The following is a 15,000-nucleotide window of genomic DNA, read 5'->3' as shown; positions in this document are numbered from 1 at the left end:
CTATTGACATTGTAGATTCACACTGAAGGCATCAAAACTATGAATTAACACATGTGGAAATATATACTTAACAAAAAAGTGTAAAACAACTGAAAATACGCCTTATATTCTAGTTTCTTCAAAGTAGCCACCTTTTGCTCTGATTACTGCTTTGCACACACTCTGCATTCTCTTGATGAGCTTCAAGAGGTAGTCACCTGAAATGGTTTTCACTTCACAGGTGTGCCCTGTCAGGTTCAATAAGTGGGATTTCTTGCCTTATAAATGGGGTTGGGACCATCAGTTGTGTTGTGCAGAAGTCAGGTGGATACACAGCTGATAGTCCCACTGAATAGACTGTTAGAATTTGTATTATGGCAAGAAAAAAGCAGCTAAGTAAAGAAAAACGAGTGGCCATCATTACTTTAAGAAATGAAGGTCAGTCAGTCCGAAAAATTGGGGAAACTTTGAAAGTGTCCCCAAGTGCAGTCGCAAAAACCATCAAACGCTACAAAGAAACTGGCTCACATGAGGACCGCCCCAGGAAAGGAAGACCAAGAGTCACCTCTGCTGCGGAGGATAAGTTCATCCGAGTCACCAGCCTCAGAAATCGCAGGTTAACAGCAGCTCAGATTAGAGACCAGGTCAATGCCACACAGAGTTCTAGCAGCAGACACATCTCTAGAACAACTGTTAAGAGGAGACTGTGTGAATCAGGCCTTCATGGTAGAATAGCTGCTAGGAAACCACTGCTAAGGACAGGCAACAAGCAGAAGAGACTTGTTTGGGCTAAAGAACACAAGGAATGGACATTAGACCAGTGGAAATCTGTGCTTTGGTCTGATGAGTCCAAATTTGAGATCTTTGGTTCCAACCACCGTGTCTTTGTGCGACGCAGAAAAGGTGAACGGATGGACTCTACATGCCTGGTTCCCACCGTGAAGCATGGAGGAGGAGGTGTGATGGTTTGGGGGTGCTTTGCTGGTGACACTGTTGGGGATTTATTCAAAATTGAAGGCATACTGAACCAGCATGGCTACCACAGCATCTTGCAGCGGCATGCTATTCCATCCGGTTTGCGTTTAGTTGGACCATCATTTATTTTTCAACAGGACAATGACCCCAAACACACCTCCAGGCTGTGTAAGGGCTATTTGACCAAGAAGGAGAGTGATGGGGTGCTGCGCCAGATGACCTGGCCTCCACAGTCACCGGACCTGAACCCAATCGAGATGGTTTGGGGTGAGCTGGACCGCAGAGTGAAGGCAAAAGGGCCAACAAGTGCTAAGCATCTCTGGGAACTCCTTCAAGACTGTTGGAAGACCATTTCAGGTGACTACCTCTTGAAGCTCATCAAGAGAATGCCAAGAGTGTGCAAAGCAGTAATCAAAGCAAAAGGTGGCTACTTTGAAGAACCTAGAATATAAGACATATTTTCAGTTGTTTCACACTTTTTTGTTAAGTATATAATTCCACATGTGTTAATTCATAGTTTTGATGCCTTCAGTGTGAATCTACAATTTTCATAGTCATGAAAATAAAGAAAACTCTTTGAATGAGAAGGTGTGTCCAAACTTTTGGTCTGTACTGTATATATATACTGAGAATTGATGGGACGCTGGTGGACAGGGTGTGCAGCTTCCAGTACCTGGGGGTGCAGCTCTCTGAGGATTTAACATGGACCACCCACATAGACAGTCAGGTGAAGAGGGCGAGGCAGCGCCTCTATCACCTCAGACAGCTGAGGAAATTCAAAGTCTCTCTGAAGGTCCTGAAGACTTTTTATTCCGGAGCGGTGGAGAGTGTGCTGACTGGAAACATCACCCAGTGGTACGGGAACAGCACTGTACGTGACCGAAGAGCCCTGCTGAAGTCAGCAGAGCGTACCATGGGTACAACACTCCCCACCCTCCAGGACATCTTCACAAGGAGGAGCACAGCCAGGGCAAACAGGATCATGAGTGATCCCCACCACCCAGGTAACGGACTGTTTACGTGGCTACCCTGTGGCAGGCGCCTTCGACACATCAAGGCGAACACAGAAAGACTCAGGAAGAGCTTCTTTCCTCAGGCTGTCCGGACTGTTAACTCCACTCTCCTCAGTTAAAAACAAAACAGAACTGTGACTACATGATGCACACACACCACACATTACAATCTGCACTTTGACACCCTGGACACTTTACACTGTTTGAGTGTTTATTACATGGTCTTGCAGAACAGTCTTTACATTTCACTGCACATCTGTATGAGCATGTGACAAATAAAAATCTTGAATCTTGAATCTTGAATCTTGAATATATTTATTTGGGGGTGTCATATGTCATGTAATTTTTAGACAAAATGCCGTTTGTTTCGATGTGGTGGAAATGACATTAGTTCATTGAGGGTCAGATAATATGTCAAAAACGACCAAATTGTGTTTTTGATGGCAGTTCAACCACTCTTGTATCTTAAAACTAGACAAATTAGATAATCTTATGGGACTTTGATAAGTGTGCTTTGGAAGTTCACAGGGCCAAAAGTGCACCTAGTTGAAGAAACACCCATAAATGCTCTTTGGTGATTAAACAATAAACATAAAAATGAAATCCCCATGTTGAAATACTCGCATTAGGGGACACAAACATTTTCCCAGTACTACAACACTACGTGTTAAAGCTTAAATATATAAACGTCTTAGTCCTCTGACGACCTACAGCATAGAAGTACCTGTTTTTATCTCTTTTTACGGCTCGACCCAAACAGGATTAACCAGAAACTTCTTAATTCAGAACTCTGCAGCCTCGGGCAGTTCATCGCTTTCCAGGTGACCCCAGTTAAGTCCTTAAGGGGTCAGGGGCTTTAGTGAGGAAATGGAGACTCAGCCGGAGTGATACAGAGAGCTGATTGGAGATCAATCTCAGTGCGGTTTGATTCATTAGAAGGTTACTCAGCACCATCTAGTGGTGTGACAGCAGAACTACATCATGTGATCAGCATGTTCTCTGACTGTGTCTCCACCACAGGTTAGACTGGTTCTGACGTCACTCTGAAGTTATGAGGATGTGACGGCGTCCTCAGATCAAACACACACACACCGGGACTGAGGAGGGACGATCGAGCAACTGCTCACATGAAGGTGTCTGTGAGCTGACCTGAACTCACTTCAACAGGTGAGAATCCTTCCAGAGTCTCCACATGTTTGATGATCAGGGTCACTGAGCGCACGTTGTACTCCATCAGTGGTTAACTGTAGAGATGATTCTGGATGCTGATTGGCTGTTTGAAACATGTTGAAGGATTTCTCTCTGAGTTACAGAACCGTGTTTTAAAAAGATTGAGGGGCTCTATAGTTTGTGTTTGTGGAGTAGAACCAGCAGCAGTTTGATTAAAGTCTGAGTCGCACCACCAGGAAACAAGGCAGGGCGAGTCTGAGCCGGTCTGAGATTCTGATCCGGTCTGAGAGTCTGAACTGGTCTGACAGTCTGTACTGGTCTGACAGCCAGTTTATAGTTTTTATTTATAGTATTTTTTAACTGTTGACACACTGAAGTGAAGAGAGTGGATGAAAAGTTCAGAGTTCAAATATCTTCCAAAACTGACTCGGTGTCACTGAAGACCCTTCAGCACGGTCCAGGTCTCAACTGTCCCCAAATCCTGTCTGGATGGACCAGATCCAGACCAGGATGAGGTGGACTGAGTGTTTGTGTATGGTCCCTCCCCCGCTATCAGGGGCAGAAACAGAAACTGAGACCGTAGCTGTGTCAGGTTTTTATTCCACACGTTGGGCTCATCAGATCCTCTTTGGGGCTCCAACGGGGTTTCTGTCAGTCCTGGATCTTTGAGTCATGTTACTGAGAGGACAGAGAACTGATGTGTCCCTGTGATGTAAATCTTGATGTAATGAATAATCATGTTGTTGTGTTTGTGTGAAGGTGGGGGCTCTGCTATGAATCAGTCTGAGGACAGAGACGAGGGAGCCCCTCCCTCTAAATCCACTCTGTGTGGGGAACATGAAGACCAGACCAGGTGAGGATCTCTAACTGTCAAAGACTCTACTCCATGTCGGAGCTCAGAACTCACTGATCTCTCCACCTTCATTATTTACTCAAAGCTCTCTCTCACTCTCTCTCTCTGTGTTGTAGACCAGAGCAGCAGAACAGACCTGGACCTGGACCTAGATCTAGATCGAGCTCGTCTGTAAAGAACCTAGTTTTGAAGTTTGAATCTCATGATTTCAAAGATGGACAACAGCATGCCAATAAAATGTAAGGATGTCATTTACGTTTTAAACATTGTTAACAAACTTTTCAATGACGTGTTTTATAAAACTGAAAAACATTGTTACTCGTTCACCTTCATTATTAACACTCAAAGCTCTGAATGTGTTGAAGCCCAGAGCAGCCACTAAGACCTGGACCTGAACTTGATCCTGAACCTGAACCTGATCCTGAACCTGATCCTGATCCTGAAACTGAACCTGATCCTGAACCTGATCCTGATCCTGAACCTAAACCTGAACCTGAACCTGATCCTGGTGGAACTATAGACTTCAAAGATCGACAGCGCTTTTCTGATGAGGTGTAAGAATGTAGATAGTTTGTCTCACATTATGGACTAACCGGAGTCCAAACAATCAATCTTTTCCAGACCTGAACCTGGACCTGCTCCCAGCTGTGTGTCCTTCAAGAGGGACCGGTCTATAGATTGATGTATCAGCACTCACTGATCACTCCACCTTCATTATTCACACACATAATGCTCTCTCTCTCTCTCTCGAAGACGAGGGCCTAGACCTGTATCTAGACCTAGACCTGGACCTGGACCTGCTCCCAGCTTGGGATCCCTGAAAAGTGAAAAGTCTATTGAACGATTTGATGACTTCAAAGATGGACACGAGTTTGAAAATCCAAAGTAAGTATTTTCTCTGTTAATTGAAGGCTCCACCTCCCATAGTACATTTAGAGACTGCAGGTACAACGAGCAGGCCTGATAACTGAAGGCTCTACCTCCCATAGTACATTTAGAGACTGTAGGTACCACTAGCAAGCCTGATAACTGAAGGCTCTACCTCCCATAGTACATTTAGAGACTGTAGGTACCACGAGAAAGTCTAATAACTGAAGGCTCTACCTCCCATAGTACATTTAGAGACCGTAGGTACAACGAGCAGACCTGATAACTGAAGGCTCTACCTCCCATAGTACATTTAGAGACTGCAGGTACAACGAGCAGACCTGATAACTGAAGGCTCTACCTCCCATAGTACATTTAGAGACTGCAGGTACCACGAGCAGGCCTGATAACTGAAGGCTCTACCTCCCATAGTACATTTAGAGACTGTAGGTACTACTAGCAAGCCTGATAACTGAAGGCTCTACCTCCCATAGTACATTTAGAGACTGTAGGTACCACGAGAAAGTCTAATAACTGAAGGCTCTACCTCCCATAGTACATTTAGAGACTGCAGGTACAACGAGCAGACCTGATAACTGAAGGCTCTACCTCCCATAGTACATTTAGAGACCGTAGGTACCACTAGCAAGCCTGATAACTGAAGGCTCTACCTCCCATAGTACATTTAGAGACCGTAGGTACCACTAGCAAGCCTGATAACTGAAGGCTCTACCTCCCATAGTACATTTAGAGACCGTAGGTACCACGAGCAGGCCTGATAACTGAAGGCTCTACCTCCCATAGTACATTTAGAGACCGTAGGTACCACGAGCAGGCCTGATAACTGAAGGCTCTACCTCCCATAGTACATTTAGAGACCGTAGGTACCACGAGCAGGCCTGATAACTGAAGGCTCTACCTCCCATAGTACATTTAGAGACCGTAGGTACCACGAGCAGACCTGATAACTGAAGGCTCTACCTCCCTTAGTACATTTAGAGACCGTAGGTACCACTAGCAAGCCTGATAACTGAAGGCTCTACCTCCCATAGTACATTTAGAGACCGTAGGTACCACTAGCAAGCCTGATAACTGAAGGCTCTACCTCCCATAGTACATTTAGAGACTGTAGGTACCACGAGCAGGTCTGATAACTGAAGGCTCTACCTCCCATAGTACATTTAGAGACCGTAGGTACCACGAGCAAGCCTGATAACTGAAGGCTCTACCTCCCATAGTACATTTAGAGACTGTAGGGACCACGAGCAGGCCTGATAACTGAAGGCTCTACCTCCCATAGTACATTTAGAGAATGTTGGTACCACGAGCAGGCCTGATAACTGAAGGCTCTACCTCCCATAGTACATTTAGAGAATGTTGGTACCACGAGCAGGCCTGATAACTGAAGGCTCTACCTCCCATAGTACATTTAGAGAATGTAGGTACCAAGAGCAGGCCTGATAACTGAAGGCTCTACCTCCCATAGTACATTTAGAGACCGTAGGTACCACGAGCAGGCCTGATAACTGAAGGCTCTACCTCCCATAGTACATTTAGAGACTGTAGGTACCACGAGCAGGCCTGATAACTGAAGGCTCTACCTCCCATAGTACTTCCCCAACTTTGGTGAATGTCAGAATCGTCCTAAAAACATTAAAAACATAAATGTATTTCTACAACGGTTGGTGAATGAGGCTCAGTAGTCCAAACCACCGATCTTTGTACAGACCCGAACCTGGACCTGCTCTCAGCTGTGTGTCCTTCAAGAGTGACCGGTCTATAGATCGATTTATAAGCAATCACTGATCACTCCACCTTCATTATTCACACTCAAAGCTCCCTCTTTCTCTCTCTCTCTCTCTCTCTCTCTTTGTGTTGAAGACAAGAGAAGCAGGAAAGACCTAGACTTAGACTTGTACCTAGACCTAGATCTAGACCTGGACCTGGACCTGCTCCCAGCTTGGGGTCCCTGAAAAGTCAGAAGTCTATTGAGCGATTTGATGACTTCAAAGATGGACACGAGTTTGAAAATCCAAAGTAAGTATTTTCTCTATTAATTGAAAGCTCCACCTCCCATATTACATTTAGAGACTGTAGGTACCACAAGCAGGCCTGATAACTGAAGGCTCTACCTCCCATAGTACATTTAGAGACTTTAGGTACCACGAGCAGGCCTGATAACTGAAGGCTCTACCTCCCATAGTACATTTAGAGACTGCAGGTACCACGAGCAGGCCTGATAACTGAAGGCTCTACCTCCCATAGTACATTTAGAGACTGTAGGTACCACGAGCAGGCCTGATAACTGAAGGCTCTACCTCCCATAGTACATTTAGAGACCGTAGGTACCACGAGCAGGCCTGATAACTGAAGGCTCTACCTCCCATAGTACATTTAGAGACCGTAGGTACCACGAGCAGACCTGATAACTGAAGGCTTTACCCCCCATAGTACATTTAGAGACCGTAGGTACCACTAGCAAGCCTGATAACTGAAGGCTCTACCTCCCATAGTACATTTAGAGACTGTAGGGACCACGAGCAGGCCTGATAACTGAAGGCTCTACCTCCCATAGTACATTTAGAGAATGTTGGTACCACGAGCAGGCCTGATAACTGAAGGCTCTACCTCCCATAGTACATTTAGAGAATGTTGGTACCACGAGCAGGCCTGATAACTGAAGGCTCTACCTCCCATAGTACATTTAGAGACCGTAGGTACCAAGAGCAGGCCTGATAACTGAAGGCTCTACCTCCCATAGTACATTTAGAGACCGTAGGTACCACGAGCAGGCCTGATAACTGAAGGCTCTACCTCCCATAGTACATTTAGAGACTGTAGGTACCACGAGCAGGCCTGATAACTGAAGGCTCTACCTCCCATAGTACTTCCCCAACTTTGGTGAATGTCAGAATCGTCCTAAAAACATTAAAAACATAAATGTATTTCAACAACAGTTGGTGAATGAGGCTCAGTAGTCCAAACCACCGATCTTTGTACAGACCCGAACCTGGACCTGCTCTCAGCTGTGTGTCCTTCAAGAGTGACCGGTCTATAGATCGATTTATAAGCAATCACTGATCACTCCACCTTCATTATTCACACTCAAAGCTCCCTCTTTCTCTCTCTCTCTCTCTCTCTCTCTTTGTGTTGAAGACAAGAGAAGCAGGAAAGACCTAGACCTAGACTTGTACCTAGACCTATACCTAGACCTAGACCTGGACCTGGACCTGCTCCCAGCTTGGGGTCCCTGAAAAGTCAGAAGTCTATTGAGCGATTTGATGACTTCAAAGATGGACACGAGTTTGAAAATCCAAAGTAAGTATTTTCTCTGTTAATTGAAAGCTCCACCTCCCATATTACATTTAGAGACTGTAGGTACCACAAGCAGGCCTGATAACTGAAGGCTCTACCTCCCATAGTACATTTAGAGACTTTAGGTACCACGAGCAGGCCTGATAACTGAAGGCTCTACCTCCCATAGTACATTTAGAGACTGCAGGTACCACGAGCAGGCCTGATAACTGAAGGCTCTACCTCCCATAGTACATTTAGAGACTGTAGGTACCACGAGCAGGCCTGATAACTGAAGGCTCTACCTCCCATAGTACATTTAGAGACCGTAGGTACCACGAGCAGGCCTGATAACTGAAGGCTCTACCTCCCATAGTACATTTAGAGACCGTAGGTACCACGAGCAGACCTGATAACTGAAGGCTCTACCTCCCATAGTACATTTAGAGACCGTAGGTACCACTAGCAAGCCTGATAACTGAAGGCTCTACCTCCCATAGTACATTTAGAGACTGTAGGGACCACGAGCAGGCCTGATAACTGAAGGCTCTACCTCCCATAGTACATTTAGAGAATGTTGGTACCACGAGCAGGCCTGATAACTGAAGGCTCTACCTCCCATAGTACATTTAGAGAATGTTGGTACCACGAGCAGGCCTGATAACTGAAGGCTCTACCTCCCATAGTACATTTAGAGACCGTAGGTACCAAGAGCAGGCCTGATAACTGAAGGCTCTACCTCCCATAGTACATTTAGAGACCGTAGGTACCACGAGCAGGCCTGATAACTGAAGGCTCTACCTCCCATAGTACATTTAGAGACTGTAGGTACCACGAGCAGGCCTGATAACTGAAGGCTCTACCTCCCATAGTACTTCCCCAACTTTGGTGAATGTCAGAATCGTCCTAAAAACATTAAAAACATAAATGTATTTCAACAACAGTTGGTGAATGAGGCTCAGTAGTCCAAACCACCGATCTTTGTACAGATCCGAACCTGGACCTGCTCTCAGCTGTGTGTCCTTCAAGAGTGACCGGTCTATAGATCGATTTATAAGCAATCACTGATCACTCCACCTTCATTATTCACACTCAAAGCTCCCTCTTTCTCTCTCTCTCTCTCTCTCTCTCTTTGTGTTGAAGACAAGAGAAGCAGGAAAGACCTAGACCTAGACTTGTACCTAGACCTATACCTAGACCTAGACCTGGACCTGGACCTGCTCCCAGCTTGGGGTCCCTGAAAAGTCAGAAGTCTATTGAGCGATTTGATGACTTCAAAGATGGACACGAGTTTGAAAATCCAAAGTAAGTATTTTCTCTGTTAATTGAAAGCTCCACCTCCCATATTACATTTAGAGACTGTAGGTACCACGAGCAGGCCTGATAACTGAAGGCTCTACCTCCCATAGTACATTTAGAGACCGTAGGTACCACGAGCAGGCCTGATAACTGAAGGCTCTACCTCCCATAGTACATTTAGAGACTGCAGGTACCACGAACAGGCCTGATAACTGAAGGCTCTACCTCCCATAGTACATTTAGAGACTGTAGGTACCACTAGCAAGCCTGATAACTGAAGGCTCTATCTCCCATAGTACATTTAGAGACCGTAGGTACCACGAGCAAACCTGATAACTGAAGGCTCTACCTCCCATAGTACATTTAGAGACCGTAGGTACCACTAGCAAGCCTGATAACTGAAGGCTCTACCTCCCATAGTACATTTAGAGACCGTAGGTACCACTAGCAAGCCTGATAACTGAAGGCTCTACCTCCCATAGTACATTTAGAGACCGTAGGTACCACGAGCAGGCCTGATAACTGAAGGCTCTACCTCCCATAGTACATTTAGAGACCGTAGGTACCACGAGCAGGCCTGATAACTGAAGGCTCTACCTCCCATAGTACATTTAGAGACTGCAGGTACCACGAGCAGGCCTGATAACTGAAGGCTCTACCTCCCATAGTACATTTAGAGACTGTAGGTACCACTAGCAAGCCTGATAACTGAAGGCTCTATCTCCCATAGTACATTTAGAGACCGTAGGTACCACGAGCAAACCTGATAACTGAAGGCTCTACCTCCCATAGTACATTTAGAGACCGTAGGTACCACTAGCAAGCCTGATAACTGAAGGCTCTACCTCCCATAGTACATTTAGAGACCGTAGGTACCACTAGCAAGCCTGATAACTGAAGGCTCTACCTCCCATAGTACATTTAGAGACCGTAGGTACCACGAGCAGGCCTGATAACTGAAGGCTCTACCTCCCATAGTACATTTAGAGACCGTAGGTACCACGAGCAGGCCTGATAACTGAAGGCTCTACCTCCCATAGTACATTTAGAGACCGTAGGTACCACGAGCAGGCCTGATAACTGAAGGCTCTACCTCCCATAGTACATTTAGAGACTGCAGGTACCACGAGCAAGCCTGATAACTGAAGGCTTTACCTCCCATAGTACATTTAGAGACTGCAGGTACCACGAGCAGGTCTGATAACTGAAGGCTCTACCTCCCATAGTACATTTAGAGACTGTAGGTACCACGAGCAGGCCTGATAACTGAAGGCTCTACCTCCCATAGTACATTTAGAGACCGTAGGTACCACGAGCAGGCCTGATAACTGAAGGCTCTACCTCCCATAGTACATTTAGAGACTGTAGGTACCAAGAGCAGGCCTGATAACTGAAGGCTCTACCTCCCATAGTACTTCCCCAACTTTGGTGAATGTCAGAATCGTCCTAAAAACATTAAAAACATAAATGTATTTCAACAACAGTTGGTGAATGAGGCTCAGTAGTCCAAACCACCGATCTCTGTACAGACCCGAACCTGGACCTGCTCTCAGCTGTGTGTCCTTCAAGAGTGACCGGTCTATAGATCGATTTATAAGCAATCACTGATCACTCCACCTTCATTATTCACACTCAAAGCTCCCTCTTTCTCTCTCTCTCTCTCTCTCTCTCTCTCTCTCTTTGTGTTGAAGACAAGAGAAGCAGGAAAGACCTAGACCTAGACCTGTACCTAGACCTAGACCCGGACCTGGACCTGCTCCCAGCTTGGGGTCCCTGAAAAGTCAAAACTCTATTGAGCGATTTGATGACTTCAAAGATGGACACGAGTTTGAAAATCCAAAGTAAGTATTTTCTCCCACAGGTTGTTCTCAGTGTTAAAATCATGTGAACTTTGACCTCATTCACCAACATCTTCCTCATTTGTTCTCCTGAGTGTGTTCTCAGGACGATCTTAAGAAAAGTCAGATTCATGAAGCTGTGATTAAACGGATGTAGTGCGTCATGATTTGGTCTTGTTTAGTTTTGTATTTTGAATATTTTCAGAGTTTAGATTTTCAGAGTTCAGATTTCCTTGTTTAAGTTGGACTCATTCTTCCTTCTTCTTCCTGTTTCTTTATCTTAAGGTTTCCTAGTTTAGTCTTTAGTGTTTCCTGTTTTATTTTGTAGTTCTTATCCCCAGTGTTTTGCCCAACAGAGGGGGTAGTCGTATGCTGTCAGCACACATTCCGCATGTGGTCCATTCTTCCAAGCGTTACCGCTACAACAGTTAATGATAATCACAACAATCCAAAAATCCTCTTCTCAACCATTGACCGTTTAGTCAACCCTGTTTTTAACCAACCTTCCACTCTGTCTACAGACTTATCATATGAAGATCTTGCAGTCCACTTCATACGTAAAATAGATTTCATTAGATCAAATCTGTCCCACTATCAGCCTGCAAACTTTAACACTCAAGAATCCTTGTTTTTAAATGAGGAAACACTAGAGAAATTTGTCCTGGTTGATGAGGAAATGCTTGGCATATTATTTCTCAACTTAGACCGGCAACCTGCCTTTTAGATCCCATCCCAACATCATTTTTAAAAAACGTTTATGCCTTTTGTAATTCCAACCTTCTTAACATTATGAACTATTCTCTTCAGATGGGTGTTTTCCACACTGCTTTTAAAACTGCCATAGTTAAACCTCTTCTGAAGGGAAACAATTTGGATGCATCTATACCAGATAACTTCAGACCAATATCCAACCTGCCATTTTTAAGTGAAATTTTATAGAAATTTGTTTTTAATCAGTTAAATGATTTTATGAAGTCCAGCATCATGTGTGAATTGTTTCAATTTAGTTTTAAGAAAAATCACAGCAGAGAGACGGCGCTAGTCAAAATTGTGAACGACCTCAGGTCTAACATGGAAAAAAACATGCCCTCTGTTTTAGTTCTACTTCACCTGAGTGCCGCCTTTGATAGGTTAGACCACACAATTCTGGTGGATCGATGGTACTGGGCTCTTCATTCTTTTATTCTCTGAGTCCTCAGTTTGGATTTCACTCGACATGATTGTAACATTGCTGCTTTTAATAATCCCCACAGTCTCAGAACATATGAGGCATACTGGTTCTCTGGTCCATTGTCCTTTGTCTACTTGTCTCATTTTAGAGCATGCCATGTCTACTTTTACCTGAGTCTCTCTCACACACCTGGCTCCTCATGTGTTTCTGTACTGTCACATACCCTCATGGTCCATTGTTCTGTTGTTGTTTCAGTGGTCTGTAAACATTGATCCACATGTGTGAAGAACATCTGCTCCTCTCCTGTCTTCTTCAGGTCTTTTTCTCTCAGATAAAGTGACAGAAAGAGGAGGATGGTGCACACAGATGTGTTTGAGCCTGTTTCTCTGTCACAGAACACTGCTTCATGTTGAACAGCAGTTAGGACTCATGTTGGACAGACAATCACTGTGACTGTGTTTCTTCCTCCAGGGTGGACCATGGTGGAGAGCAGAGGTTAAAACCTGGTGTGAAGAAGTGTAAGTGTGGAATCAGTTTGACTCATGATGACCAAACAGCTGACTGTCAGGTGACAAAGAATGAAGCCTTCAGGTGTGTCTGATGATAAACTGCTGTTTTGTGTCTTTTTCTCTCCGTCAGATTGCTGTGAACTCACACCGGATCCAAACACAGCACACAAGGAGCTCAAATTGTCTGACAACAACAGGAAGGTGACACGTGTGACAGAGGATCAGTCTTACCCTGATCATCCAGACAGATTTGAATATGGGCCTCAGCTGCTGTGTAGAAATGGTCTGACTGGTCGCTGTTACTGGGAGGTTGAGTGGAGAGGAGATGTTGACATATCAGTGACTTACAGAGAAATCACAAGGAAAAGAAACAGTGATGACTGTTTGTTTGGATGGAATGATCAGTCCTGGAGTCTGAGCTGTGATGAAGGTTTCTCTGTCCGTCACAATGGCAGTAAAACAACTGTCCCTCTCTCCTCCTCCTCCTCCTCTGTCTCTAACAGAGTAACAGACCTCCCTATCTCCTCCTCCTCCTCTGTCTCTAACAGAGTAACAGCTCGTCCTCTCTCCTCCTCCTCCTCTGTCTCTAACAGAGTAACAGACCTCCCTCTCTCCTCCTCCTCCTCTGTCTCTAACAGAGTAACAGCTTGTCCTCTCTCCTCCTCCTCCTCTGTCTCTAACAGAGTAACAGCTCGTCCTCTCTCCTCCTCCTCCTCTGTCTCTAACAGAGTAACAGACCTCCCTCTCTCCTCCTCTGTCTCTAACAGAGTAACAGACCTCCTTCTCTCCTCCTCCTCCTCTGTCTCTAACAGAGTAACAGACCTCCCTCTCTCCTCCTCCTCCTCTGTCTCTAACAGAGTAACAGACCTCCCTCTCTCCTCCTCCTCTGTCTCTAACAGAGTAACAGCTCGTCCTCTCTCCTCCTCCTCCTCTGTCTCTAACAGAGTAACAGACCTCCCTCTCTCCTCCTCCTCCTCTGTCTCTAACAGAGTAACAGACCTCCCTCTCTCCTCCTCCTCCTCTGTCTCTAACAGAGTAACAGCTCGTCCTCTCTCCTCCTCCTCCTCTGTCTCTAACAGAGTAACAGACCTCCCTCTCTCCTCCTCCTCCTCTGTCTCTAACAGAGTAACAGACCTCCCTCTCTCCTCCTCCTCCTCTGTCTCTAACAGAGTAACAGACCTCCCTCTCTCCTCCTCCTCTGTCTCTAACAGAGTAACAGACCTCCCTCTCTCCTCCTCCTCTGTCTCTAACAGAGTAACAGACCTCCCTCTCTCCTCCTCCTCTGTCTCTAACAGAGTAACAGACCTCCCTCTCTCCTCCTCCTCTGTCTCTAACAGAGTAACAGACCTCCCTCTCTCCTCCTCCTCCTCTGTCTCTAACAGAGTAACAGACCTCCCTCTCTCCTCCTCCTCTGTCTCTAACAGAGTAACAGACCTCCCTCTCTCCTCCTCCTCTGTCTCTAACAGAGTAACAGACCTCCCTCTCTCCTCCTCCTCCTCTGTCTCTAACAGAGTAACAGACCTCCCTCTCTCCTCCTCCTCCTCTGTCTCTAACAGAGTAACAGACCTCCCTCTCTCCTCCTCCTCTGTCTCTAACAGAGTAACAGCTCGTCCTCTCTCCTCCTCCTCCTCTGTCTCTAACAGAGTAACAGACCTCCCTCTCTCCTCCTCCTCTGTCTCTAACAGAGTAACAGCTCGTCCTCTCTCCTCCTCCTCCTCTGTCTCTAACAGAGTAACAGACCTCCCTCTCTCCTCCTCCTCTGTCTCTAACAGAGTAACAGACCTCCCTCTCTCCTCCTCCTCTGTCTCTAACAGAGTAACAGACCTCCCTCTCTCCTCCTCCTCTGTCTCTAACAGAGTAACAGACCTCCCTCTCTCCTCCTCCTCCTCTGTCTCTAACAGAGTAACAGACCTCCCTATCTCCTCCTCCTCCTCTGTCTCTAACAGAGTAACAGACCTCCCTCTCTCCTCCTCCTCCTCTGTCTCTAACAGAGTAACAGACCTCCCTATCTCCTCCTCCTCCTCCTCTGTCT

General features: G+C 45.7%; 1 protein-coding gene across 1 annotated transcript; it reads left to right on the top strand.

Moving 5' to 3' along the window:
• The first annotated feature begins 2,996 nt into the window (after positions 1-2,996).
• LOC132985455 (uncharacterized) lies at positions 2,997-13,310 on the top strand. The gene is made up of 11 exons (XM_061052846.1): positions 2,997-3,134; positions 3,897-3,990; positions 4,107-4,229; positions 4,356-4,544; positions 4,744-4,875; positions 6,739-6,894; positions 8,014-8,175; positions 9,295-9,456; positions 11,142-11,291; positions 12,931-13,027; positions 13,099-13,310. Exons 2-11 carry the CDS (start codon positions 3,911-3,913, stop codon positions 13,171-13,173), a joined length of 1,326 nt encoding a protein of 441 aa, XP_060908829.1. The 5' UTR covers positions 2,997-3,134; positions 3,897-3,910; the 3' UTR covers positions 13,174-13,310.
• The last annotated feature ends 1,690 nt before the right edge of the window (positions 13,311-15,000 follow it).

This window comes from Labrus mixtus, chromosome 12 (assembly GCF_963584025.1).
Source record: "Labrus mixtus chromosome 12, fLabMix1.1, whole genome shotgun sequence".
NCBI lineage: Eukaryota > Metazoa > Chordata > Actinopteri > Labriformes > Labridae > Labrus > Labrus mixtus.
Note: the sequence above shows the minus strand (reverse complement) of the source record. Positions and strands in the feature narration are given on the sequence as shown.

Excerpts from the sequence above, each read along its gene's own strand:
- LOC132985455 (XM_061052846.1), top strand. The coding sequence starts at position 3,911 with ATGAATCAGTCTGAGGACAGAGACGAGGGAGCCCCTCCCTCTAAATCC. Across the intron at positions 4,545-4,743 it reads CAGCGCTTTTCTGATGAGGT|ACGAGGGCCTAGACCTGTAT; the intron begins GTAAGAATGTAG and ends TCTCTCTCGAAG. Across the intron at positions 4,876-6,738 it reads CACGAGTTTGAAAATCCAAA|ACAAGAGAAGCAGGAAAGAC; the intron begins GTAAGTATTTTC and ends TTTGTGTTGAAG.